This window comes from Chelonoidis abingdonii, chromosome 4 (genome assembly GCF_003597395.2).
Source record: "Chelonoidis abingdonii isolate Lonesome George chromosome 4, CheloAbing_2.0, whole genome shotgun sequence".
Classification (NCBI taxonomy): Eukaryota; Metazoa; Chordata; order Testudines; family Testudinidae; genus Chelonoidis; species Chelonoidis abingdonii.
Genome location: NC_133772.1, coordinates 150,958,182 through 150,986,181, shown reverse-complemented (window position 1 = coordinate 150,986,181; position 28,000 = coordinate 150,958,182). Strand labels below are relative to the sequence as shown.

Genomic DNA, 28,000 nt, shown 5'->3' with positions numbered 1-28,000 from the left:
TTAGAATTCCTTATCAAAGAACTCATCAAATAGAGGGATTCTCTCCGTCTTGGTTCTCACTAGTGCAGGTCTGCGACCCAGCTTTCTCTCATCTCTTCTCCAGTCATCCGAGTCACTGCTAGAGCTGTCCCAAAATAGATCTCGTGGCTCCTGGTGCTTTACGAACCACATTTCCACTTTACTGTTCTGGCTGGGATAGGATTCAGCCATCTTATGTTGCTCCAAGAATTCTCCATCCCATGTATTTTCTAAAAACAAGAAAACCCTCTTCTTAATTATTCTGGGTTGCACACCCAATTGCAGATGATTTATCAAGGACTTGCTGTGGGTTGGTGGAATCGTATCAGAGGAACCCAGGGCCCAATTCCAAAATTTGTGCTAAGCAAACTATTATTTTTCTTTTCTCTCCTTATGTAAAACAAATTCTCAGACTGTAAGTGTTAGATGCTGTAGCATATAGGAAAAGGATAATGTCCCATTAAATAGTTTCTGAGCCTTCTAATGGTGCTCACCATGTTTATATTCAAGAAGCCACCAGAAACCAGCTAATGTAGCCATCTGTATGTAGTTAGATTCTGAATGTTCATAAATATTTAGTAACAATGATTATTTGACTCCAGACATGCCCATTGTGCTTTCTTCATATTGTTGTTGTGTAAAGCAGTGGTTCTCAAACTAGGGCCACTGCTTGTTCAGGGAAAACCCCTGGTGGGCCAGGCAGGTTTGTTTACCTGCCGTGTCTGCAGGTTCGGCCAATCCCTCGACCCGCACTGCTTCCTGCAGCCCCCATTACGCTGGAACGGTGAACCGCGGCCAGTGGGAGCCACGATCAACTGAACCTGCGGACGCAGCAGGTAAACAAATCAGCCCAGCCCGCCAGCGGCTTTCCCTGAACAAGCAGCAGCCCTTGTTTGAGAACCACTGATGTACAGAGCACAAGACACAACAGCTACATTCTGGAATAACTCCAGTACTAGAATGCCATGTTTATTGTTAGAGCTAGTTGAATAATGGATTTTTTGGTTCATTGGCAATTTTGAAAAATTTTAACAAAATGTTTCAGGTCAGACAGAAAACAAAATTAAAAAAAAAGTTGGTGAATTAAAACATTGAATTTTTTTGATTCCAGACGCATGAAATCTTTTGTTTCAACAAAATCAAAACATTTCATTTTGATTTCAACCATTTTAAATAGTTTTTTTATTTAAAAAAATAAAATTAAAGGAAAATTTGAAATGAAAAGTCCATTTTGAACCGAAAAATCTAAAAGTTGAAAATGACCAAATGAAATCGTCTGATGTTTTCTGAATATTTTAAATGAACAATTCAGTTAATTAACATGGGGGAGAGATAGCTCAGTGCTTTGAGCATTGGCCTGCTAAACCCAGGGTTGTGAATTCAATCCTCAAGGGGGCCGTTTAGAGATTGGTCCTGCTTTGAGCAGGAGGTTGGACTTAGATGATCTCTTGAGGTCCCTAATGATTCTATGAATTCACAAAATGTTTTAATGTCACCAAATCTGCACTTTTCACTGAAAAGTTTTGACCAAAAAATTTCACCCACCTCTATTTATTCTGCTGTTTCCAAATTTTAAACCAAATATTGTTTAGGCATAAAGGGGGGAGAGTTTATACTTTTATGTACAACATTTGTTTATTCCCAGAACCCTTTCTTATAAGTGATGTGAATTGGTCCCAAAAGCTGTGGAGCATGCTGGCCCCAAGCCAGCAAAATAGTTAAGTACGTGCTTAACTTCAAGCACATGACTGACTGCAATGAAGTCAAGCCCAAGTTCTTATGTACTTTGCAGGGTCCGGCCAGAGTGCTGAATACCAGGCAGGGTTGAGCTCTAGATTTGTAGGTGCATAATTATTAAATATATGGCGTGATAAGAGGCAGCATAGTTTAGTAGTTGGAGCATAAGGTTGGGAGTCAGGACTCCTGGCAATCATGTCTGCCTATCTAAGGCATTTATATGCCCCCTCCATTATGATAATGTCTGAGCACCTCACAATCTTTAATGTATTTATCCTCACAACACCCTTGTGAGGTTGTGAAGTGTTCCCCCCATCATTTTACAGATGGGGAACTGAGGCACAGAGACTAAGTGGCATACCCAAGGGCACACAGGAAGTCTGTCACAGAGCAGGGAAGTGACACCAGATGTCTCAAGTGCTAGATGAATGTCCTAACTGCAGGCCCATCTGCCCATTCTTGTAAGGTGTCTCAGATGGAAAGCACTGTCTAAGTGGTAAAAGAGGTAATTAAATCCCTGGAATGTCTCTCTGTGTCTCACTCTGAAGTCTACAATGTCTATTGAGTCAGTGTGAAGCAATGGACACAGCTGTAGGCATGGCCGATAGCTCATTTTGTTCAGAGTATCACCAAGTTCAATCATTATTGGGATTCGCCATCCGTTACCATCCAATATTGAAGTTTTCAACCATTTTGCCTTTATGAATTACTCCCGTACTGTGTACAGCTGCAGCAAGGCATGTACCTACACCACGTCAAGCATCCTAGACCATTGTAATATCAGAGGTAATGCAACCAATCACCACCCTGACTCTACAGCTAATTTGCCTGGAACAATTTCATTGGTTGTATGAGGGAGCCTGCACAGAGAGGGGAGTATTTGGCCCAGCTGCGCCCCCATGGACCCAACTGCCACCTGCATTAATGAACACAAATTTCCACACAACCTCCCAACCATAAATCAGCACAACCACCCATGCGACAACACAACTAGGACACACAATAACCCGAAACACACACAGCCCTTCCCTGCAGCACATCCCCCTCACTCACCACCTGCAGAAATAAACACAACTCTCTCAGCACAACTTGCTCAGCACAACTGCTCACTCAACAGCACAACCAGCATACCCAATAACCCCAAACAGCAATCTGAAGTCTAGAATGTCTGTTGAGTCAGTGTGAAATGATAAAAACAGCTACAGGCATGGCTGAGAGCTCTTTTGGTTCAGAATATCAGCAGGTTCAATTGTCATTGGCATATGCAGTCAGTAACTGTCCATTTTTTAATATCTGGGACATTGTTAGCTTTTTTACAGCCTTGACTTTACAGCTGTGAGACGGCACGGGCCTGCAGCTGCTAGTTATTATTGTACAGCATAAGCAAAAGATACTTGAAGTAATTATGACAATAGTGCTTTTGCAATGATCTATACTGTGCTGGGTCTTCATAAACCAAGGAAAGAAACCCCCCAAAGTGTAAAGTGGAAGGGAAATTGTGCTAAAAATGATGAAGGTGCAGACAAAGCAACCAGATTCTGATTCCAGCTACATCACTATAAAGCGCCATTTGTTTTAATGGCATTATAACTGCAGAGATTAGAATCTTGCCCAAATTCAAAACATTCAGAGCCCGGGTAACCCATACACTTCCTGGGTGTAGTGTTCTGTCCCCTCAAGTGGCACCGAGACCACTTAGAGATTAATGAGTCTGCTAGAGATTTAGCTAAGGGCCCTGGGGCTTTTAGCTCATGCAGTAGAGACTCCATGCATTTAGCTCCCAAGATCCCAGGTTCGCTCCTGTCCGCTGCCAACCAGAGCCTGTCTGTGTTACACCTGATTCACATCTCACACTTGTATATCTACATAACTTCATTGAAGTGACTCTAGATTTATGCCATTGACAGTGAGATCTGAATCAGACCCTTGAGTAGTGTGAAAAAAAATGTGAACAGAGTTAAAGGGCTCAGAGAAGCAGTTCCGAATGAGTTCTTCATCAAATGAATTAGAAGGGACAGGAGCTCGCTCCACCATGAATTTGTATTAATTGCTAGGGCTGTACCATATTTGTAGTGTAATCAACGGCTGACTACCATGCATCCTGACAGGTAGACTCTGGTGGAGTCACTGCTATAGTGAGTACCAGGCACCTGGACTGAGCAGAGCCATCCATACAAACTTCAGCAAAAGGAGTTAGACACTCCTCAGTCTCAAAGGCGTCTCTGTGGAACAGCATCACTTCAGGGTTAGCCAGAATTTGTTTTGCTGTTCTTGGCTGACTCCAGCCCTTCAGTCACAAGGGCCTAGTTCAAGGTATTCCATCAGGAGGCAGGCTGCACTCTCCTAGCTCTCCGAACTGCAGTTTATTTTCAGCGCACTCCCTGAGCAATGTAGTCCTGGCATGACCTGTGAATGCAGTGATCTCTGTTCCACAGGAATATGCCTATACAGTAGAATGGTTGGATGGCCACGCAAGGCGCAATCAGTAAACGCTAGGCAACTAGTAGAGAGAGCCTGTAATTAAAGGTTTAACCGAAGAGTACCAGAAACCACAGGGTGCACTTTAAAGGGTTTCTTTAGGCCAATAAGTTGCCTTTTGAAGGCAGCGATCTAATTAAAAAATCTTTTGCCAGCAGCATTCAGCTGTGACTCCCCCTCCTCTCTGGTCCAGCAACACTCCTGAGTCTTTGGGGTTCTTTACCATCTTCCCCTAGAAATAGTGGGCCTGAGTCTGATCTCCGATTCACACTCACTTTCATCCAGGGCGTGAGGCTAAAGGTGAAATTCAGCCCTGTGCAGGTGGCCCACAGAAGCCTGTGTTGAGGGCTCACGTACGATGAAAGTGGAGCCTGGGCCTTGGCACTCCAATGCTACAGACAGATAAATTTCATCCATAGAGACCCTCACTCACCTACACACCAAAAGCTATACCCATCTGTGACGGGGTGCCTACCCTACACAGGCACAGCAGGGGTTTCTCATGCCCTGTCCCAGAAGAAGCAATGGAGGTGAGTCCTTCAAGGGATCCAGAGAGGCTGCGTGAAACACAGCAAATCGGGGGGCGGGGGGGGGGGGAATTGCAGGGAGCAAGCAATCCAGGCCCAGCAGGCTCAGATAAAAGGGAGCTGCAGAGAAAAGTAGGATCAGTTGCTGCTAGGAGCCTAGGGAGTAAGACCTACATCCCTAGAGAACTGAGAGAACTAGAAGCATCTTGGACAGCGCAGTGCCTGGCTCCCAGGACTGAGCTGCTGAGTGCCCTGAGGTGAGGGCAAAGAAGGTGCTGGGCCATGGGGAAATAGCCCAGGGAAACAGAGCTGCATTGACAGAGGTTACAGAGGAGCAGCAGGAGGCTGCTATTTACAAAGTCCCTGGATTGGGGCCAGGAATAGTGGGTGGGCAAGCCCAGGTTTTCTCCACCCCCCCGACTCTTGCCACTGGGAAAGTGGCTGGACAATAGGACAGTGATATGCATGTTGCCCCCAAGAAGGCAGAAACAGAGATGATGACCTAGCTGGAGGGCTGAGTCACAAAGAGGATGCTATGGTTCTGGGAGCTGAGAGAGGAGCCATAGGTGGGAGCAGAGACAGAGTGCCGTGTGAGTGTTGGCCTTGAGCTAATCCCCAGCATGACCCGGAGGAGGCACCAGTCTAGCAATGAGGATTGCGCCCCAAGACATCATCACATTGCTACGGAGACGTGAGTGCAAACTGGACAGACTTTTTTGAAATTTGGACAACTGGGGCATTGAAAATATAAGCAGAATTTCTGGAAGCCCTGGGGGTTTTTTTTGTTTGTTTTGTTATGCCCATAATGTTTTCCTAGAAGTCTAACTTATCACTGCTTTTGCTCCTTTCTCTTCCCCAGCAAGGCTAAGGATGGAAAAGCATGACATGTTACACATACCCTTCTTGCCATGAGCTTTCTGTTCCTCGCCTCAATATGTGTATATCTTGGATTCTTTCTTCACATCAGCCCAGCCTACTGGTCTTGTACAAAGACCAGAGTTAATGCTGCTGTGTGCCATCCAGAGCCCCAAAGACGTGGTTCTGCCACATTCACCAATGGAGACAGGGGAAAGAAGGCAGCTGCTGAAGAAACTACTCTGGGAGAGGTTAGATGAGTCAGCAAGAAGGGGGTTGTAGCTGGTAAGGGTGGCCAAACGTGGGCCAAAGGCAACCAACCACTGGTAATCCAGTGGGTGCTGGCAGCTTTCCAAACACTTCTTGTGCAAATTGAAGCTTTTGCCAAGAGAGCTGTGTGCCTCAGGCTCAGACTGGGAGCAAGAGAAGGCCAGTGTTGATGTACACGGTAATGTCACAGTTTGGCTGGCCCCTTAAGGAGACTCAGACACACCCTTGCCTGCGATGGTCAGTGATAGGATCAGCTGGAACAGTAGCCAAACTGGCTGGCGATCAGGTAGCCTTGGCTAATGATTGGACTCCCTGTGAGATGGTTTGCACAAATGGCTGGGGGAGCTTAACTGGAGAGAAGAGCTGCAGGAGAGAGTTCATGCCTTGGGACCAGCCTTGAGGGGACTGACCAGAGGGGAAGGAGATTCCTGAGGTGGGGCTGAGCGAAAGCCAACCCACAGGCAGGTGGCTTTGCCTGCTGTCTACAAAGGATCCCTGGACTGGAACCCAGAGGAGAGGGCAGGCCTGGGTTCCCCTACCAGCTACTGGAACAGGTGGTGTATAGACCCTGAGGCTAAGAGTGGAAAGACTGTCGAGTCGGGACTTTGACCCAAAGACTCTGCTTGAGGCTATAGGACTATTGTTTGTTGGCCTTTCTGTTACCCCAGAATGAGTGGAGTGACCCAGCCAGAGGGCTGAGTCAAAAAGAGGCAGTCCGTGAAGGGCTGTCAGCAAAGGGCACAAGATGAGGGGAGCCTGCTATCAGACTGTGTGTGGGCTCATGTGTCACTATTCTACAGCAAGAACAAGAAAAATCCCCATCAGGGAGTCAATGGTCCCCACTCAAAAGGTCATCTGCATAGCAGGCAGCCAGCTGGGGTCTCTACATGTCACAAGTGGCTGTGTGCTGGGTGGCAGGAGGCAACGAGAACACGGATAAGTTCCCAGGCAGCAACATAGCCCAAACTGGTCATGGGGGTCTTCAGAAGAGTCTGAAGGAAAGGAGCATAAGATGCCTGGAGGCCAGCTCTCTTGCTGCCATTCTCTCTGCTAACCCTTCACAATCGTATTGTTAGACAGACAAGCTTTGGATGTTCTGATTGCTTCACTGCACCATTGAGAGGATCCAGAGACCTAGTGTAACCCACACACGTCTTAGGTGTGGATGGGACAGATCACTTAAAGAGAAAGATAAAATGAGTCTACTCTACAGCCTTAGCTAATAACCCGTTGACTTTTTGTTCATGTGGTAGAGGCTCATGCACTAAGCTTCAGACGTCCCCAGTTTAATCCTGCCTGCTACCGACCGGGTTCTGTCAGTGTTACACTAGCAAAGAGCAACTGTTTGGTACTCATATTATAACAGCGCCTAGGAGCCCTAGGCATGGGCCCAGGCCACATTGTGCTGAGCGCTGCACAAACACAACAAAGAGACAGAGTACTGCTTTCCTCTGGGCGTCTTTCTTGGGAAAGGACCCAGAATATCCACAGCTACTCGCTGAAATGGGACCTCAATTATGGGGAGTGGCTGGAGAGGGGCCTTGACCAGATCTTGGGGTTTGCCCACTCTTGGCACACACTCACAAACGGAATACTTGGCAACATCCTTGCCATCCCTCCCAGTGGAAGGACTTCCCAACCTGTCTTTGGTTCTGTTCACCCCAGCATGACCACTGGGATGATTATGGGCTAAGCTTAAGAGCTTCCCCCGGTACTTAGTTGGAACCACCAACTGTTTTTGCGGCTTGCCATTTTTCCTGGTGTCCACCAGAAAGAATTTTCTTGTATAAAGTCCTTGGTCTATAACAAACCGGATCCGTTAGAAGAGCTGAGAGGCGGTTGGTTGCTCCGTGCCGCGCCCAAGCTTTCTGAAGGCTGTCATCGGCTTCCTGTCAGTCTGGAACTGTTCCCTTGAGGCTGGGGACACCAGTTCTTCCTCAGACTGTGGACTTGGGCTTGGTCCTCTGGAAGCGATGTAGGGTGATGGGGTTGTTTCCGTTGCCGGTGAACCCTCTCCGCTGGTGCACCTGGGGTATTTCAGGCCTCTGGCTGAGCTCTTTGGTATGGTTGTCTGTTGCTTCTGCCAGTTCAGACTCGCTGGCCCCTCTGGCTTTGAGGTTGAAGATGGGTTGCAATTCTGGTGCTGGTGCTGGTTGCTGTTCCAGTTCCGGGCCTGGACTGGAGGTGCTGTGGCTGTTTCAGTCGTTGGCAATGGGATTCCGGGTCCACTACTTCTGTTGGGTCTCTGGTAACACAGACGGGTTCCCTGTGGATGGTCAGGAACAGGAATGGTCTGGAAGCTTGCCTGGTTGGCTGCATGTAACCATTCCCACTCTTATTGACCCGCTTCACCTGGTTAGCCAGTTTCCCCGAGTAGCATGGGATGGAATATGTCATAGACTGCAAAGTCCACATTCTGACCAGCCTTTGTACGGGACAGGCATTCAGCTGTAGGCAAGTCTACAGCTTGTGACATGAAGGGATAAATGGTCACTTTGGCTTTGGGTTGATGAGTTTGGGATCACCCGAAGGATCGGTGGATAGCTGACACTTGTGCCCCGTGTCTCTCCACGCGATAACCTTCTTTTCGCCACTCTCAAATTTTCCCTTCACTCCAAGGGATTGAATATCTGGGTGGATTTGTGTGATGGGGTGTAATGACTGGCACCTGTTGGGGTTCTTTGGGCATTTGGCCTTTATATTCCCAGTTATTACACTTAAGCATCTTCCACTGACGGGTCACTGGGTCGAGGTGAGTTACTGGAGACTGGTGAGGTGGAAGGATAGGGTGTCTGTGGCTTTCCTGGGTTGTAGGTGGGGTCTTGGGTTGCCCTCGGTTGTAGGGTTATTGTCACTGTGCCCCCTGGAATATTCATTCCCTTGACCATAGGTTTTCTTGCTTTCTGCACTTCCATCCACTTGGCTCCAATCTCCCCGCCTCGGTGAGATTTTTGGGTTTCATCTTGTATGTACTGTGTATGTCTCAGGAACACCATCCAAGAATTGCTCCATTGTATGAGGAGGTGCAGTTCTTCCAGCGGGGTAAATTGTTCTGAATCCAGGCCTCATAATTTCAACGTGTAGCGTGTCTGGAAATGACACATCTGTTTTCCCACTTTGGGGTTCTGAAACGCCGACGGGCATGATCGGGGTTATCCCATTCTGTACTGGCCTTGGTTTGAAACAGTTTATAATCGTTCATTTTGTCCTTTGGCATTTCAGCCGCCACCTCTGCTAAGGGTCCACTGAGCTGTAACCTCAGCTACCATGTACTGACTAGAGATGCTGTACCATGCAGGCCTTTCAAATTTTTAAGAAGGCCTCAGTGTCATCACCTGCCTTGTAGGTGGGAAATTTCTGTGCTGTGGGACCAAGTATTGGTGAGGGTTCTTAGGAGTGGTTGGGTTCTGTTGCTTAGCTGTCTATTTCAATTCATGCTTTCCTCTGTTTTTCCCTCCTTCACTTTCTTGTGGTGTTCTTCTCTCGGAGTTCTCTGTGGCTGCATCTTTCTCTCTGTTTTCTTCTGTAGGCCACCTCTTTTCTTGTAGTTTTCTTGTGAGCTGCCTCTTGGCTGCTTGTTCCCTTTTATGGCTGCCTGTTTTATTTGTTCTTCTTTTGTTTTTATTCTAGTCTGTAGTTTCTTTTCCATGTTCGCTTGTGCTCTGCGTCTTTGATTTGTTCTCCTGGAAGTCATGGTTCCTGTTTTCTTGTTTTGGGGTGCCCTCTGGTGTTTATTGTCTGAACTGCTGGCTCTCTGTTGTTCCTGGGTTTTTGCCTGCAACAGTGCCTTTGTTTAAGTTTTCCTAGCTAATATTTGATATGTAAATTAAACAAAACAAAGCCACTTTATTTACCTGTGTGTGTTTTGCTGGGTTACTTGACTCCCAATGGAGTGCTATTGTTTAACAAAAGATCCTTTTGTCATCTTGTAATGGCTCCTTGCTTAAAATGCAAGCCAACTGAGCAGGAGAGAAACAAAAAAAAATTTCTCTCTGGCTCTCTTTAAAACCAAACCCTTTCTCTCTGCTTAAAGCCCTAGCAGAGAAAAAGAAAATAATATTCCTACTGGCTTCTGGATCTTATCTTTCCACTTGGCTGCCACCATGTCGTAGCTTCCTACTCAGATTTGAACCTTAGGTTCATAAAATGAGAAGCTAGCATGAAACTCCAAGCTTAATTGCCAGCTTGGATCTGAATATCGTTGCCACAGCCAAAATTCCAGTGTTTGGCTCACTCTGGTCTCCCCAAAACTTCCCTGGGGGACCAAGATTCGAAGGCCCTGAGTCTCACCCAAGGGAAAACAACCTCCCTCCCTTGTCTTCTCTTTACTTCCTCCCAGGCTTCCCTCCGTGGTTATCTGGAAGATTACTGTACTTAAACTCCTTGAATTACAAAACAGAGAGGGCAATTACCTTCCCCCCTCTTCTTCCCCGACCTCACACAGATTCCCCTTCGTAAATACCCTAACAAAAGTAGAATCTTCCCTGTCTGTCTTTTACCTAGCACCCAGAGAAAACTCAACAGGTCTTAAATAGAAAGCTTTATATAAAAGAAAGAAAACACTAAACATAGTCTCTGTATCAAGTGACGATACACAGGGCTATTGCTTAAAGAAAATATGAATAAACAGCCTTATTCAAAAAGAATTACAATTAAACATTCCCGCAAAACTACACACATGTAAATACAAAAAAAAACAATATAAAAACCTATTGTCTTCTACCTTTTGTACTTACACTTGGAAACAGAAGATTAGAGAAGTCTGGAGATAGAGATCACTCCCATAGCCGAGAGTAACAGAACAGAGACACAGACAAAGACACACACCCAAAAAACTTCCCTCCCTGAGCTTTGAAAAATCCGGTTTCCTGATTGGTCCTCTGGTCAGGTGTGTGGTTCCCTTTGTTAAGCCTTTACAGGTGAAAGAAACATTAACCCTTAGCTATCTGTTTATGACAGCATGGGCCTGGGCCACATTGTGCTGCGTGCTGCACAAACACAACAAAGAGACAGCCACTGCCCCAAAGACAGCCAGAGGCTGGGGGAAAGGGTAGAACACACAAGTAGAGTGAACACTGTGATGGCAGAAAATGTCATGTCAGTTCCATGTGGGTGGTTCTCTCATTTTGTTTCCTTTAGGGGCATATATTTAGGAGAGGATCAGCTAAAAGCAGAGAAAAGGGAAGGGAGAGGAGACAGTGAGAGAACTGGGTGAGGGGGACAGGGCAGGGGAGAGGAGGGTAAGGGGGCAGGTGTGGGGTGACACAGAGGAGGAGGCGGAAGGTTGAAGCAAACACCCAGTCAGCATGGGGCTGAGAAAGTCCAGAGAACTGGAAAAGCCTGCCCCAAACAAGTACAGGATCAGGCCCCATATCTGTCTCCTTTTTGCATGTAATTTCTCAAAGGGCCCTAGGATGGCACTCAGGGAAGAGGGAGAACATAAGAACGGCCACACTGGGTCAGACCAAAGGTCCATCTAGCCCAGTATCCTGTCTTCTGACAGTGGCCAATGCCAGATGCCCCAGAAGGAATGAACAGAACAGGTAATCATCAAGTGATCCATCCCCTGTCGCTCATTCCCAGCTTCTGGCAAACACATCCTCCATGAATTTATCTAGTTCTTTTTTTGAACCCAAAAAAGTTGCTGGAGGACTGGGCTTCCCACCAGCCACTGGAGAAGGGGGTGCAAAGACCCCAGGGACCAGAGGTGAAACAAATACTGTTTCAGAACTCAGGCTGAAGAGATGGTTTGAGATTGTTTGTTGGACTTTTGGTTACCCCGCAGGAGCTATGGGGGAGCTATAAGTGACGTGGCTGGAGAGAACCAGCAGCTGACTGCAGAGCTGGAGCAGCTGTCGATGGGGGGGAAGTTAAGGAGAGCCCACTATACCAAGTTCCACCACAAGGGAGTGAACCGGCCTTGAGTCTCCTCTTCTACAGTATGCTAATTATTACAGCCGTACAGGAGTTTTACATTGTGCGGGTCTATGAACTCAGTCAAGTGCCATGCAGGGAAATCAGTCCTTTTCTATTAGGGTGGGCAGGTATTTTGCTTTGCTTTTCCTGATATAAATATCTGTGTGTTATAATGAAGAAACAGCCATAGTAACTCAATTTGGTGGCCAAATTAACTGGGCATGTCTTAATTAGTAATTGGTAACTCTCAGAAAATAAACACTCAAATACTTCCTTTGAGTCATGCACTCTACAGCAATAGCCAACAATCCCACAGTGTCAGTGCAGAGGGATTGGGGATTGGTCCTGCTTTGAGCAGGGGTTGGACTAGGTGACCTCCTGAGGTCCTTCCAACCCTAATAGTTTATGTAGGGCCCAGTCCCTGGCTCTGGCCAAGCTGGAGTCAGTGTAGGACCCAAGAGGAGGGGGCAGAGCTGGATGCATGCCATTTTTGCACTTTCTGAGACCCTTGGCAGTGCTGCTGACTGGTATTCTTCTTCCTGCTCCCAAGCTAGAGTATTTCTGAGGCTCCTCTAAGATGTAGCAGCTTGTTATGGTTCCCAAGGTCATTGCTGAGGACCACTAGAACACAGCAGGACTCCAGTGATTCCCCATGAATGCTCACAGCGTACCAATATGGCAGAGGTTTGGGGTGTGTGGAAACAGAAGCTCAGCTGCCCAGTTAGGGTAACTGTATGGCCCCTTCATATAGCCAGAGTGGCAGAAAGAGGCAATGGAGTTGAAGATTTTCTCCAGAGTATTTTGGATCCTTACTATGGAACGTTTTTGTAAAGGGAGACCGATAATCGTGGGGTCGCATTCAGGCTGCTTTTCCCTGCGTATGTGTAGGAGGAGGCCAGGCACAGAGAACTAAATAGGTCCTAAACATGGGCCAGAGTTGTGGTTGGTCTAACATACTCAGAAACCATTAACTAAGAAGGTACAGAGATTCCTCCCTATAAGGCTCCCTGACTTATTGCAATGCTGCCTATTTAATTCTGCTTCCGGGAGGCCATTCTGAACTCCATCTTTACAACATGTAGGATGCATTCCAGGAGACTGAACAGCTGCAGGGGTTTAGGGCAGGAGTGAGCAAACTACAGCCCACAAGCCACATCTGGCCCTTCAGACCATTTAATCCGGCCCTCAGCTCCTGCCAGAGAGTAGGGTCAGAGGTTTACCCCACTCCGGCACTCCAGATGGGGAGTGGGGTCAGGGGCTTGCCCTGCTCTGTGCGGCTCCCAGGAACCAGCTGGCATGACCCCCGTCTGGCTTCTACGAAGTATGCGGCGGCGTGGCCAAGTGGTTCTGTGCATCGCCCCGTCCGCAGGCGCTGCCCCTGCAGCTTCCATTGGCCACGGTTCCCAGTCAATGGGAGCTGCAGAGGTGGCGCCTGTGGACAGGGCCATGCACAGAGCCACCTGGCTGCCCATCGAAGCTGGAGGGGGGACATGCTTCTGGGAGCTGCTTGCGGTAAGCGTCGCCTGGAGCCTGCACCCCTGAGCCCACCCTGTGCCCCAATCCCCTGCCACAGCCCTGATCCCCTTCCCGCCCTCCAAACCCCTCGGTCCCAGCCCAGCACCTCCTCTTGTACCCCAAGCCCCTCATTCCCAGCCCCACCCCCAGCCAGAGGCCTCACTCCCTCCATGCCCCAACAGTCTGCCCCATCCCTGATCCCCTACTCGCCCTCTGAACCCATTGGTACCAGCCTGGAGCACCCTCCTGCACCCCAAAGCCCTCATCCCCAGCTGCACCCCAGAGTCCGCATGCCCAGCTGAAGCCCTCACACCCCTCCTCTATACCCCAATCCCCTTCCCTAGCGCTGATCCCCCTCCCACCCTCCGAACCTCTCGGTCCCAGCTGGAGACCCCTCCTTCACCCCAAACCCCTCATCCCCAGCCCCACCCCAGGGCCCTCACCCACCCCCCACACATCCCAACCTGGAGCCCCCTGCCGCACCCTGAACTCATTTCTGGCCCCACCCCAGAGCCCACACCCCCAGCCGGAGCTCTCACTCCCTCCCACACCCCTACCCCCAATTTTGTGAGCATTCATGGCCCGCCACGCAATTTCCATACCCTGATGTGGCCCTCGGGCCAAAAAGTTTGCCCACCCCTGGTTTAGGGCCACCAGTCACTGGCTTGCTTAAAGTGAGAAACTTCCAAGCATCAAGTAAGTTTTCATCTCATGGGAAAATGACGCTACGTACCCTGCTCTCCATTAAAAGTTTGATCATGCTCAATGGGCACAAGGTCTTCACCTTCAGAGTAATTGTTTCTCTGAAGAGTTTCGAGGACTTTCTCAGCCTTGAGCTCCCTCGTTTTTTGTTTGTTGATTTTTTCCTCCCTGTGGAGACTTCTCTTCAGTTCCTCCTGGCTTTGTAAATGATTCATCTGCATGAGCAATAGAGGAGTAAGTAAGTAACTCGTTTTCCAAGGGTTTAACATCTAAACTCAGCATAGCTTTAGGCAAACGATCTAATTCTGCAGACAAATAGGCACTTGAATAACTGTACGAGCTGAAATATAAATTTGCAGAACTGGGCCCTGTCAGATCGCAAATTTGCCTGAGTTCTCAGTGCGATGGGTTCTCCCCGGGGTACCACCTGGAACTGGGGTATCATTGAGCCCGCTGACCCACCAGCCTGGGCTCAGTGATACCCCAGTTCCAAGTGACACCGGGGGGGGGTGGAACCCATCATTCTCAGGTCATCCGCAGACAGTGGTCGGGCGAGGGCTAATATTTCAAATCAGGAATAATTGTTCAGTTTTTCCATGAAATAACAGATATTGGATTCAACTGTTATCTCAGTCCAGTGACCATCTGAATAAAAATACTAAAATCTGTGCTTCTCCCCAGCCCAGTATTGATATTCTTGGCCTCATTCCCAACACGTCATGTAAGAAAAATACAGAATACCAAGCTCTTGTCTAGCACCTTTCTTCTGAAGGTCTTGAAATGCTTTACAGAGTCTCATTATCCCCATTTTACAGATGGGAAACTGAAAGCATGTGCCCAAGGTCATCCAGCAGAGCTAGGAATAAAACCCAGGTCTCCTCACTCTGTCTAGTGCTCCACTCACTGGGAAACACTGTCTCTCATAAGGCCTGACACTGCCATGAAGAGAGGGAGGAAAAGGGCATATAAAACAACATCCAGCAGGCAGACCTGAATGTGAGATCTCCACCACTTCATACACCACTATCACTTGAGCCATTGGACTAACTCTAGTGGCTGCTACCATAGTGGGCCCTTAACATTAAGGGGACAACTAGTGGGGGGCACAATACCCTTAAGCCAGCGTGCTCCCGACTGGCAGAGAGACACAGTTTAAGGTCTGAGATGAACACAAGGCTTTTGTCCTCTAAAGCATCCACAGACACATATACTGAAGGTCAAATAATTAGTTACATCAATCCAATCCCACTGGAGTCAATAACAGAGGATAACGTGGCCCAGAGAACTGCACTTCAGGCACCATGGATGGTTTCTAAGGCAAGGTGCCAGCTCCCATTGTCTCTGTGATTCAGTACATTGAGTGGATGTCATCAGAAAATCATTCATTTCACTTTCCCAGTTGAGTACCGGGTGGCACAATGCCAACCACTGAAGAGTGAGGAAATTCAAATACAAAGATAAGGACAAAGGGGAAGCCACAAGAGAGACAATGAAGACAAAGGCTGGTGATATAGAACCTAGCCAGGTAGAGAAATGAGTCTGAGCATCTCCCTTCCTGATCTGAATCCAGATGTAACAGCAGCTGGCCCACCAGACCTACTGGCTGACTTCAGCCTCGCTGAACCCAAGCATGGATTTTATCATTTCAGTTCCCTCTTTCAAACACCTTCAAAATCCAACAAGATAGCAACTTTACCTCTTCTCGCTTGCGGTTCATTTCTAACATCTGCAGCTTGTGTAAGTGCTGTCGTCTTCCAGACGTATATTTTGCAGTTTGCACTCGCTTCTCCAGCTCCTTGCACAGTATTAAAAAAATATATATATATGCAATGCTTGAAACAAACTCACCAGCTCACGGCTTTAAAATCCAACCCCATTCCCTTCATTGCGTGAAGAGGCCGCTTACCAGATACAGAGGTCTGTTGCCAACTCTCTCAACTTTATTGCAAGTCTCTCAATATTTGGTGTTTTTCTTAAAGCTCCAACTCTTGGGATCAGGTTATTGCTTAAAAATCTCAGCTCAAATATAAAAAAACCCAACCAACCCAGTTTCTGGCCCTCCTAGTTGCAGAGAAATTTTAAAATGTGACTCCCAAATTGGCCAACAGCTGATGAAAAACTAGAAGAGTTCCCACTTAACTGACTTTTAAATAATGAGATTTTTTTGAATCTCATGGGGTTTTTTGGAGGGAGGGGGGACTGGCTTATCATTTCTGAGTGGCTGGGGTTGACAATACTGTATTCTCACTATTCTCCTCTTGCTCTGATAGATAAATACCACTCTAGTTTGTGCTATAGCTCTGAAGTTTTACAGAGCAGTATATTGAGTCACAAGCAGAGAGTGGCACCTCCTATGAGGCACGCTTTTGGATGCTCACCTGGAGACAGCTGATTTTTTTCAAAGATGCTGAGTATCAGCTGCACTCATCAAAGTCAATGAGCAAAAAGCACGTTCAGCAGTTAAAACCAAAGGAATACGAACAGTTGTAAAATCCAGTGCAATGTCACCAACCCACTGTGAGGACAATTGCCTCACACAGAGAATGTGGTTTGCCTGCTGCCAGAAGCCAGTTGCTGGCAGCACCTCTGAAAATCAGGCCCTAACACCCAGACCAGCTAAATATTTTTGGTGTGTAACTCCTGATAAACTCAATGAGAGAGAGGCACCTAGCTACCTCTGAGGATCTGAGCCGTAAGTGTCTCACATTGAATATTCAAAAACAGAGGGAAACAATATTAGTGAATGTTGTTTTGACCCCTTGACTTACTGATGCTAGACTGCAGTTGCTTTAGCTAGATCTAGGATGACCAGACGTCCCGATTTTATAGGGACAGTCCCAATTTTGGGGTCTTTTTTTCTTATATAGGCTCCTATTACCCCCACCCTCTGTCCCCATTTTTCACAGTTTCTTTCTCGTCACCCTAGATCCCATCTGCCAGGCTGCTCAAATTAAAGATGAGGGAAGCCGTAATCTCTTATTTTGCACCTGTAAGAGGCCTAAAACTACTCCCGCCCTGAGTCCAAAGGAAGTTTACTTTTGACTTCGATTTAACCAGGATCCAGCCCTAAATGGAACACTCTGGCCCCAGGCAACTTCCCAAAAGAGCCGGTCAAACTTTTTCCCCTCCTCTCCCATATACACACTGTTGTGACCAGTCTGCTCACCAGTGCAGCTCTCAGCTGGCCGAAGCTGAGAACGCCTGCGATAAACAACCACATGGTCTGTTCTCACTTGCATGGGTGCAACCACGTTGGCTTTGATGGTGTCATGTGAGCATAATAGAAAAGACGTTTTGGCCTTAAAATGAGACCTCTCATAAGTGACTATGGAGAGAGATGGGCACAGCACGCCTGGTGGGAAGTGGCTGACTATGAACTTGCTCTAAAGCCCATTGAAGTCAGTGGAAGGCTTGCACTGACTTCAGCGGGCTTTAGATCAAGCCATGTAAATGATCAAAGCACATGTCTGCAAAGCTGTGGGCTACTTGAATTTCCCAGCGTGCCAGTTTTACCTGTATTGCGGGGACACCCACCTTTGCTTTTTGGGCTGCTGCCCCTTCCTGCTGCCTGAGGAGCTTTTCAGAAGCGATTACTTGTGGAAGGTCAGCGGGTTCCAGCTTCTGCAAGTCCAATATTTCTAAGAGTCAGTGTTCCTCATGCCATGCAATCATAAAACATAAAAGCCAGACAATAAAGGGTCTCGACATTTTTCCACAGCTCTAATTCTGGCAACATAGGCACGAAAGAGCAGTATCCTTAATAAATACTCCAAGATCTCTTTGGACCTCAGCATCTGTTGGCATTTATTCAGGGAGGGCCATAGTATGAGTTGACTGAACTGAGGAGAAACATCTGAGTTAGCATCTAATGCAATCTAAACTTTAAAGATGTGTGCTTCTTTTCAGATTGATTGTCTTTATTACCATGTATTTGTGTCACTGTAGCACCTAGAGACACCAGCTGAAATTGGTGCCTTAGTATGCTAGATGTTGCACATACACATAACAAGAGACAGTCCCTGCCTCAGAGCGCTTGCACTTGAAACAGATGTAGGGTGTCAAGGAAAACTGAGACATAGATAGGTGAAGTGACTTGCCCAAGGTGATGCAGCAGTTCAGTGGCAGAGCCAAGAATAGACGCCTACTCTCCTATGTCTATGGCCCTGTCTGCTAGGCCATGCTGTCACAGTTCAGGGCTCCTCCAGCAATATTCCTCTCCATGTTCCACTCTAAGCTCCCAGCTGTAACCTCTCTTGGGCAGAGACCCACCCCTCTCTTCCTCCTGAGCAGGGTTTTACCAGGCTGCATGGTTCCCGGCCTACACTGCGATATCCCCAGCAAGCCAGATGCTGAGACACTCTATGTTGCGCTTTTCTTTTTCTTCACAGGTGATGAACAGCATAATTGCCTGCAGCTAGGAGTTTCTTGGCAAGCACATTTATTCTTAAGGGGTCAACACTACAGAGAAAACATTAAAAACTGAGTTCCTGTACGAATGCTAACGTCTTACCTGGGGTCACCCATCAGTCTCATGGGGCCACAGGAGGCCCAGGTCCTTCCAACCCCTCCTAGGAAGGATTGGGGCTCCTGCTGGACAGACATTCCTGTCCATTGAAAAATGGCCATGAGTTCATTTCAACTCAGGCTATTTATCCCAAAATTCTTTCTTGGTCTCTTGGTCTCTGGAGAATCCAGCTTGAACCAGTTTACCCAGGTGCTGATGGCTCTCTGGAGGTGTCACACACTGAGTGAATTTGCCTAATTACCCTCAACACGTTCTTAGCTCCAGATGAGTTGTCGCAACCCTCCCCCATGGAATTAGACAATCCCTGGCTCACAAATTTATTACCGGAAGATATTCCAATGATATGGTGGGGAATTACCATATCTGTCTCTTCTAATGTTCTGTCCAGTAGTACCTTATTCAGTGAGACTTCTCATGGTGTAAAGTATTCTTCAAGGGGACAGAGGGAGGGAATATCAGGCCCTTCGTCAGGATCATTTTATTCACATGAAAGCACACGTTTTATTTCATAGTAGCGCTGACCAGAACATTTCTCCAGGACATCTTTTTCCCATCAAAATGTCTATTGATGGAAAGTTTCCAAGCAACTGTAGTCTCAGATCTTTTATTAAAGCTAAATGCCATACAGTTGTGTTTGAAATGGCATCTGCCATCAAGGTTAAAAACTGCAGATCTCTTTACAGGCAGCTGAATCTGGAATTTCTTTTTAAGGACTTAAGAGACCTGCTTAAAATGGGCAAAACTGCAGAGGTCTTTATTGCTCAGGAACCTCTGGTACCTGTTTGTGGTATTTGGGGGTCCCAATCCTGCTCCCATAAAAGCAAGTAGGCATCTTGTCAATGACTTCAATGGGAAGAAAACTGGACTCATGCTTAATGATGGACATTAACTTCCAGGTGTATGAACATGCCCTAAATTGTGACTGTACTTTAGCCAGATATAATGAATCAGCGCAAGGTCTTCTTGATTTGCAAAGAAATAAAGACAGTGACTTAATCATAAAAACGTTATCACTTAAAGCAAACCGGAAAATTCAGAGTTGAGTCCATGATGCTGTTTCACTGCCATTCTGGCCAGTTGGGGGGTTTTTGGCTCCATCCAGCCTAACAAAGACACTCGGGACCCAATTCCAAGCCCACAGCAGTCAATGAGAAAATCTCCTTTGTTTTCAATGGGCTTCAGATCAGCCCTGTAGACGTGATTGTAACAGTCATTTCTTCTTTCAGTAGTATTCTTCCTACACGTGGTAGTTCAGCCTAAAACCAGTGGCAGTGCTGCTATAAACCTCTGAGCCTCCTGTGGTATATGGCAGGGGTCCCTTTCTGTGACTCTTATGCTGCTCCTGACATGTGTCAATGGGAACCTTTAAGGCTCTGGGCCAGAAAGATTAAGGTCACCATGTGTATTCAGGACAGTAATTATGCACTTGCTTAAATATTAGCCAACACAGGGATGAACTGAAGCATGTGCTTAAGTACATTTCTGAACTGGGCCCTAAGCCCAAGCTACCTAATGTTATAATAATTGGAGATATACCAATCTCCTAGAACTGGAAGGGACCTTGAAAAGTCAAGGAGTCCAGCTGCCTGCCTTCACTAGCAGGACTAAGTGCTGATTTTGCCCTAGATCCCTAAGTGGCCTCCTTAAGGCTTGAACTCACCACCTAGGTTTAGGGGAAGCTAATGCTGAAACCACTGAGCTATCCCTCTCCCCCCAAACCCAAGCTGTGTGTTAGGTACCTTGCCGGATCTGGACCTATGATGACTTAATCGAGCGCAGGTCTCCTAAATCTCAAGCCAGTGCCTTAACCAGAGGGCAATCCTGTCTCTCAAAAACTTGTCCTAATAAAAAAGTTTCCTGTCTTTTGTTTTGTTTTTTCTTCCCTACCCCTCGTGTCTCCATTTACACTATTTTCTTTAGTGCATGAAAAACTAATCTGAAGTTGTACTAATTTAAGAGATGCCACTAGATGGCAGCAATGAATACCTCAAATTACAGTATGCATTGTAGTTGCAACTGTGCCATTCCCAGCATATTACCTTGCACCCCTTGCCTCTCTAATATCTCTTATTGGACCAACTTCCGTTGGTGAGAGAGAGACATGCCTTTGAGCCACACACACAGATCTTTTCTTCAGGTCAGACCTGAAGCTGAGCTCTGTGTAGCTCAAAGGCTGGTCCTTCTCACCAACAGAAGTTGGTCCAATATAAGATACTACCTCACCCACGTTGTCTATCAACCAATTATAGTCCAGGCTGTAAATCTTTCACAGTGCCACCAAAACAGTGAATATAATGTTGCTAGCGGCAGGCAGATAAACTCACTAATCTATTAGCCGATCCTACTGTGGCCAAGAGGAAGGAGAAGGTTCTGGCTTTAAAGTTCACTTTTGCTAAGTGGAAGAAAATCCAATCTCTTCTTGTACCTTTGTATATTTCACAGATTTTTCCTCAGGACCCAGACCATAATCTGACTTCTCTAATACCTCTTGAAAAGGACGAATCTTATTTCTCCATTTTGTTATGTATTACTGAAAATGTTTGCTCCGGAAAGGACACTGCTGTTCTATTTTGATGACAGTGTCTAGTGGCATTAGAACAAGCATGGGCGTGGAGGAGGGGAATAATAAACTCTCTAAGTAATGAATACTTTTGACAATAGTCATATGCTAATCAACGGTCCTATCGTTTTCAAATTTACTGCATCAGACCCTTGCTCCCAATATGGCCGCTTCTTCTGAGGAAGGTGTTAAGAACCCTGCAGCAGGCAGAGGTAGCATAATCAGTGGTCAGGGGGCCAGGGCCATCCCAATTTTGAAAGTGGATGGGCCTGACCCATCCACTATTCTCCAGGGCAGACCCCTCCACTCCCTTCCCCCTCAGGACTCACTCCCCAGCCAGGCCAGCAGACAGGTGGAGGAGCCCAGCCAGGGAGCCCAGGAAGTTTGGGAGCCACGAGGACCCGCCACTGCTCCCCCTCACCCCCCGGCTCCCCACCCAGCCCAGGACTGGTGGAGGTGGAGGGTCTGTGACTCCACACCAGATCCCTACAGCTGCCTGTGCGGCTCTGTCCCTGACCTGGCTCCTGCCGGGGGGCGGGGGGGGGGCAGCTCAGAGCCACATCCTGGCCATGATAAGAGCAAAGCTGGCAGCTCTGGGGAGCTCACTCCCTCCACCTGCCCTGGGAAGCAAGTCCGGAGGGGCAGGGACCCGGGAGGGGGCTGCTTTCAGTGCCACCCCACCCCAGATTGGCCAGCAGCGGGGCCTCTGGGGTAAAAGGAGGGACCTCTGGGGGAGGGCAGGGCCTTGGGGGAAGAGGAAGGATAGGCTCCCACTCCCACACCCCCCCATTTTTGGGAAAGCTCCGAAGCCCTTGAGCATAACCTGCCCCTTACATTAAGTATCATTCTGATCTAATGGGGGCAGGCTGTGCCACATCTGCCTTCTGTGGAGTTCTTGCACCTTCCACTGAAGCACCTGGTGCTGACCACTGTTAGATCCAGGGCACTGGACAAGACGGGCCGGGGGTCTTATCCAGTCTGGCAGTGCCTATGCTCCTAATTGTTCAACTCTGTAAAACTCTGTTACCATTAGATGGCTGTTCAATAAGAGTCTGGATCTTGCACTCAGACTGAGTATTTTCCCTTTTCTGTCTCCACTTTCCCTCTTTTCTCACCAGCTCACAGTCATGGCACTAGGTAGAGGACTGAAAGTAATCATCCGAGATATTGGCAGGGCAGGGATTTTACAGCCAAACACAGCTGCCGCTAGGTACTCATTGAAGCATGGCCTGCTAGAAACTGCTCAAGTGAAGAGAGGATTTTGTTAGGAAAATATTAGACTCTTTAGGTTAGAGCTGGCCTTATGCGTGGGTGACCATCCAAGGTGCTGTGGTCGGCGGATGCTGTGGTCAAGAGGTAAGAAGCAGGACAGGCCTGGGGTGTGAGGCCACAGAAGGGAGCTCGGGGCAATGAGGGGGAAGGCAGTGGGGCCTAGGAGCAATGGGGAGATAGGCAAGGGGTCAGGGGAGGCAGTTGGGGCCTGAGGGAATGGGTGGGGAGCCCAGGGAGGCAGCAGGGGTCAGGGGTGCCAAAATACAAATTCACCCAGGGCACCATTTTCCCTAAGGCTGATTCTGTTCAAAGTCTGTCTTTCATGGGACAAGAAGGAGGGAAAGCTAAGGAGGAAAATTTATTAGGCACTTAAAGACTGAATGAATCAAATGCTCTTGGGCCATCCACAAAGCTATCTGTTTGTGGGTAGCGTGGCTACAGAGCATGACTGTTGTTACTTTAAGGTTACAAACATGCCAGCCTTTGGCAGTGATGTTGCCCATAGAGTACGGGGTGGCGTCTGCATACAGAAGCTGGTGTATTCTCAGTGCATGAGTTGAGTGGGGCCTACTCCCTCACCTTGGAGATGGCAGGGGCCAGTTGCCTGGTGCAACTTAGAGCCACCTCAGAGCTGCTCTAAATTGCACCCCACTGCCTATGAACCCAAGAGTTCATTCTGGTACCTAGGGATTACCAGAGCATGGAAACATGGCAGCTACACTCACCTACTCCACTCTATCTACGGGAGGGGGTGATGTGGAGCAGTTACCCCAGTTCTCTGCCAGCTGTGGATTCCCCCTAGCCAGCTCACAAAGGTGATGTTGTCTCATAGTTGGCTCATAATCTCTGCTCTCTCCTGGAGATACAAGGTCAGTGGATCTCTAAAGAGCCGGATGAGCAGTGCTGCAGGTAGAATATTTCTAGATAAATGCTAGTTGAATGGCCTGTTTCTAGCTGCCTTTCTGGAAGACATGCTTTAGTCAAACCCAAATGATGGGCTCAATGCCGGGGTAGCTGGGTGAGATGTACAGGCCTGTGATACACAGGAGATCGGACCAGATGCTCTAATGGTCCCTTCTGTCCTTCAAATCTATGAATACTTTGACTTACACATGCTGTCCCATTGACTTCATAATATCACTGTAATGTGATGACTCACCTGAGTAAAGTTCCACGGTGATTTGAGTTTGAGGCCCACGTAATAAAAATAAGTGTCTTGAATATCTCACCGTTTACCATCAACTACCAAAACCAGCGTGCTCTTCAAAAGGCAAAATATTTTCCAGTCCGATATAAAGATTTAACCAAGCTAGCAACACACAAAGTCAGTGCTCGGCTATTCAATGGCAGAAATGCAGAATTTAACCACGCTTCTTAGCTGTCTACATTGGAAGCTGCACTTGGCCTGGTATAAAACTGAATTTAACAGCAGTGCTGAACCTTCCTTACCCCCATCGGAAAGACCTTTTAGCCATTAAAAGCAGTTCTAGCATTTGCACAAATCTCTTAGTTAGGCAACGTGTGGAAGGCAGGAAGGCTTGACCTGTGGCCAGGGCTGGTGCAACCATTTAGGCGAACTAGGCGGTTGCCTAGGGCGCCAAGATTTGGGGGCGCCAAAAAGCGGCGCCCCCCCCCAAATTTTTTAAATGGTTGCAGCGGCCGCTGCGTAGTCTGAGCTGCCGGCAGCAGCAGCTGCCTGCAGCCCGGCAGCTTAGGGCACCCCTGGGTCAGGAAGCCGCCGCAGCGGCCCGGCAACCCAGGGCATCCCCTGGGTCAGGGAGCCGCCGCAGCGGTCTGGGCAGCCGGGGGCGCTCCCGAGAGTCAGGGAGCCGACGCGGCGGCTCCGGCAACCCAGGGAATCCCCCGGTACAGGGAGCCGCCGCGGCGGTCCGGCAGCCCGGGGCACTCCCGGGTTCAGCGGAGCCACCGTGGGCGCGTCGGCGGCCGCGCGGCGCTACGGGAGGGAGCCACTGCGGTGGGTCCCGGCTGGGCCCGGGGCCGCCCCTCCGGGGCTCAGGGAGCCGCGGCCTCCGGTGGACCTGCCACAGGCATGCCCATGACGGCAATGCTCACGGCTGGAGCCCATCGAGACCCGCGCGGGGGGCGGCGAAATGTCCCGGCGCCTAGGGCGTCAGAAATCCTAGCGCCAGCCCTGCCTGTGGCTAAGGCACTAGTGTGGATCTGGGGAGAGCGGGTTACAATGCCCAGCTCTGGCACAGATTTCCTGCCTGGCCGTAGGCAAGCTGCCCAGTCTTTGGTGGCGCAGTTCCACAAGTGTCAAACAGGGCTGCCTCACTACGTGTGTGAGGCTAAAGTCCATTAATGGCCAGGCGGTGCCCAGATACTACAATGCTGGAGGCCTTTTAAAAAAAAGGCACATAGTGGCTCACATTGGGCTTCTATTCACTCTGGCTCTTCTACTAGGAGGAGACTTGATCTCTTACACGCTAGCAGTTCTGACAGCCCATCCAATAGGGGGCTGCAGTGCGCAGCCTTGCAAAGGGACAGGTAGACAGACACACCCACAAAGAAAGCATATTTTTATATAATCAGGCTGTTTGGCATTCCCTTTGACTGCTTCCTTTTTACACAGTGCGAATCAGGATTAAGGCCACGGTAAATCCAACCTACTCTCTTCACAAAATACCATCATTTAAATAATTCTGAGTTAGAAATAATGACCAGCAGAGCTATAATTTCTTACCAATTTAGTTCATTCTGATGGCTTTACTATATCTGAGTACAGAAAAAAACAAGACATACCCAGGCATGATTACAAATAAACTGGGATGTTCCCATTAAATCCAAGTAACTCCTTAGGTAGCCTTTTAAATTCATCTTACTTGGAGTCTTCGAGGTGGATGCTGTTTAATAATACTTGTTTCTCCCTTTTCCATCATGATGTCAAAAGAAATGGGTCTGGGCACTTAAAGGAACAGAGAAGGAGAAGAAGCCAATAACAGTTTTAATACAATCTCAAATTGATCATTAACTATTAGGCTTTATTATGCAAAAGCTTTATGACCTTCTAGTTACAGTGTAACATCACATACCATAGCCCATGCTCCCAAAATATAACAGCACATGGGGAAAAAAATGCGTCCACTGGACACCAGAGCTGAGTGACTATCAGCAAAAAATCTTCCCTGAATACTTGCTCAAAACTACCAGTGAATTCCCTTTATCCATGCTCAAGTCCTTTGCTTTCCACAGGCATTCCTGCTATCAGCTATTACTGGCACGGATAAATATGGAAAATCACACACACCAGTATTGGGGAAAACAGAAGTTTAAACAGACGTGTTCGAGTATCTGCGCTTGGCTTCTACACTCAGTGAGGGACTAAAACAAAGCCATCTGATTCACTTGGCCAGTCGCCATCAAGTGAGGGCTTTATCCCACTCCCGGTAAAGGTATAGGGAATCTTCCATTGACTTCAGCTGGAACTAAATCAGCCCCCACCAGTGAAAAGAAAATGCCCACTGAAAAGAGTCTGTGTTTAATCCACAGAGGAAAAATCTCAAGGAGGCTTTTTGATTATTCTGAAGAACAAATACATTAGAGAAAATTGATCTGCTCGCCCATATTCATGTCATAGAGGATGAGTTCATCTGATTAAAAGACTCACACGGCTCTACTGGACACACATACAATGTTTAATTATTGAACACAGAATTAAACTTTATCAACTATTTAACAAATAAGGAACTAGAGACATTTGCTGCTCTAAATACTTTTCACGTTTTAGTGGGAAAAGTCTCAAATCTCTGACTTCAAGAGACAATATTTAGCAGCCATTAAGCATACAGGGAAAAAAGCAGCATATAACTCAGATTGCGAAACTCTACTGTTTAGAAGCCACAGTTCTTAAATCCATGGGGCTAGCTCGTGCCTAAACAATTTCTGATTGTGAAGTAGAAATACAAAGATAGTGACTCATTAAAATATTAGATGCTGCATAAGCTTAGGACTTAGATGCAGTGGATGGGTTAGCGGCATGGAACTCAGGATGACCTGAGTTCTCTTCCAGATCTGATATTGAGCTGACCTGCTGCGTGAACTTGGGTAAGTCATGTCACCTTTGTATGACTTTCATTCCACTCCCACCTTTATTAATCATTTATTTGACTTGAGGTACATAAAAATGGCCATACTGGGTCAGACCAATGGTCCATCTAGTCCAGTATCCTGTCTCCCAACAGTGGCCAGTGCCAAGTACTTCAGAGGGAATGAACAGAACAGGCAATCATCAGGTGATCCATTCCCTGTCGCCTAGGTAGAACTTGGAGCGCCAGTCATGAATCAGAACCCCACTATGCTAGGTCCTGTACAAGCTCAGGACAGAAATAGGTCCCTGCCCCCAAAGAATTTACAATCAAAGTCTATTTAGATTGTAAGACAGTTTAGAGCAGTGGTTGACTCAAGGGTCTGTACAATGCCTAGCATAATACAGGGCCCTGATCGCAGATGGGACCCTGGTGCATGACTGTAATATGAAGCCCCAGCCTAAATTTAAGAAATTCTACTGTTTGTTTTCTCCCTCGCTCTTCAATAACGAAGATACCTCACGTGCTCTTAGAAAGCGTAACTTAACACATACTGAAATGAATCCCCGTGAACGGAATAAAACATTTTGTGTAACATACATTGGTTTGTTTAGACAGTGGCACCAGCTAATTCATCATTCACTGTGATATGCTCTTATGGTCAAAAACACCACGTGGTAATGGAATATGGCCCTGCCAGAGAGGACTTTTGCAAATGAACTTGCTAAATACCCAGTGGTTAGCTCTTTGCTGAACGGAGTAGTTATTTAAGTGCTGTTGCTGTCATAAAACTCCCCAAATGTCATGCTGCATATCCAGAGCCAATCTGTATTCATTCCTAGACCCGTTCTGCTCCTGAAATGCATGATGCAGTCCATGAACTGGGCTGTAGCCCACAAAAGCTTATGCTCAGATAAATTTGTTAGTCTCTAAGGTGCCACAAGTTCTTCTGGTTTTTTTGCGGATACAGACTAAGACGGCTGCTACTCTGAAACATGTGTAAGGATGACTCTCACAATCAAGGATTGCATGATCTGGGCTGTTTGAGATTTAAATAAACAATTGAGATAGTTTTCTAAAACAAGCTGAAAAAAATGATTTTTCCCCCCCAGTGCTGTAATATACAGAAAGTGTCAGAAACAGACACATGCCTAGAACCACACACACACATACACACACACACACAAAACTGCATTTGGTAAACCTTCAGCTTTCTACCATTTGTCTTAGTTAAAATGCAGTGATTTTCTGCTGAGCCATATATCTATTTGGCAACAGAGAACACAAAGACCAAATAATTAGCCAGTCCAAGCACCCTAGAAAGGGCATTCACTTATCCGTGGCCAGATTACCTGTGGAGCATCTGCCATACAGAGTTTCTCTTAGGGGTGGAAGCTGCCTTTGAAACACTGGATTTCGCTCCTCCATGGCTGCAAATGAGCATAAACATCTCTCTTCCAGGGTGCTGTGAAATCCACACACAGCAGCCGTGCAAGGGGAAGTAGGCACCTCCCCTCTGGTTTGCACTGGTGCCACTTTTGTCACCTTATGATGAGCCCTGGAGTAGCTCAGGCCCATT

At 47.5% G+C, this 28,000-nt stretch overlaps 1 protein-coding gene across 1 annotated transcript; it reads right to left on the bottom strand.

Annotated features, from left to right (window-relative positions):
* On the bottom strand, positions 1-27,999 carry CCDC198 (coiled-coil domain containing 198). The gene is made up of 6 exons (XM_032769214.1): positions 27,774-27,999; positions 25,219-25,301; positions 17,553-17,639; positions 15,715-15,813; positions 14,050-14,233; positions 1-248 (listed from the first exon to the last, which is right to left on the bottom strand). Exons 1-6 carry the CDS (start codon positions 27,997-27,999, stop codon positions 1-3), a joined length of 927 nt encoding a protein of 308 aa, XP_032625105.1.
* Between the last annotated feature and the right edge of the window lies 1 nt (position 28,000).

Bases quoted from the DNA above. Each gene is read 5' to 3' on its own strand.
- CCDC198 (XM_032769214.1), bottom strand. From the start codon at position 27,999: ATGGGCCTGAGCTACTCCAGGGCTCATCATAAGGTGACAAAAGTGGCA. The intron at 25,302-27,773 runs GTAATCTGGCCA...TGTTCCTTTAAG, and splicing joins GTATGGCAGATGCTCCACAG to TGCCCAGACCCATTTCTTTT. The intron at 17,640-25,218 runs GTAAGATGAATT...TTGGACTTGCAG, and splicing joins ATCCACCTCGAAGACTCCAA to AAGCTGGAACCCGCTGACCT.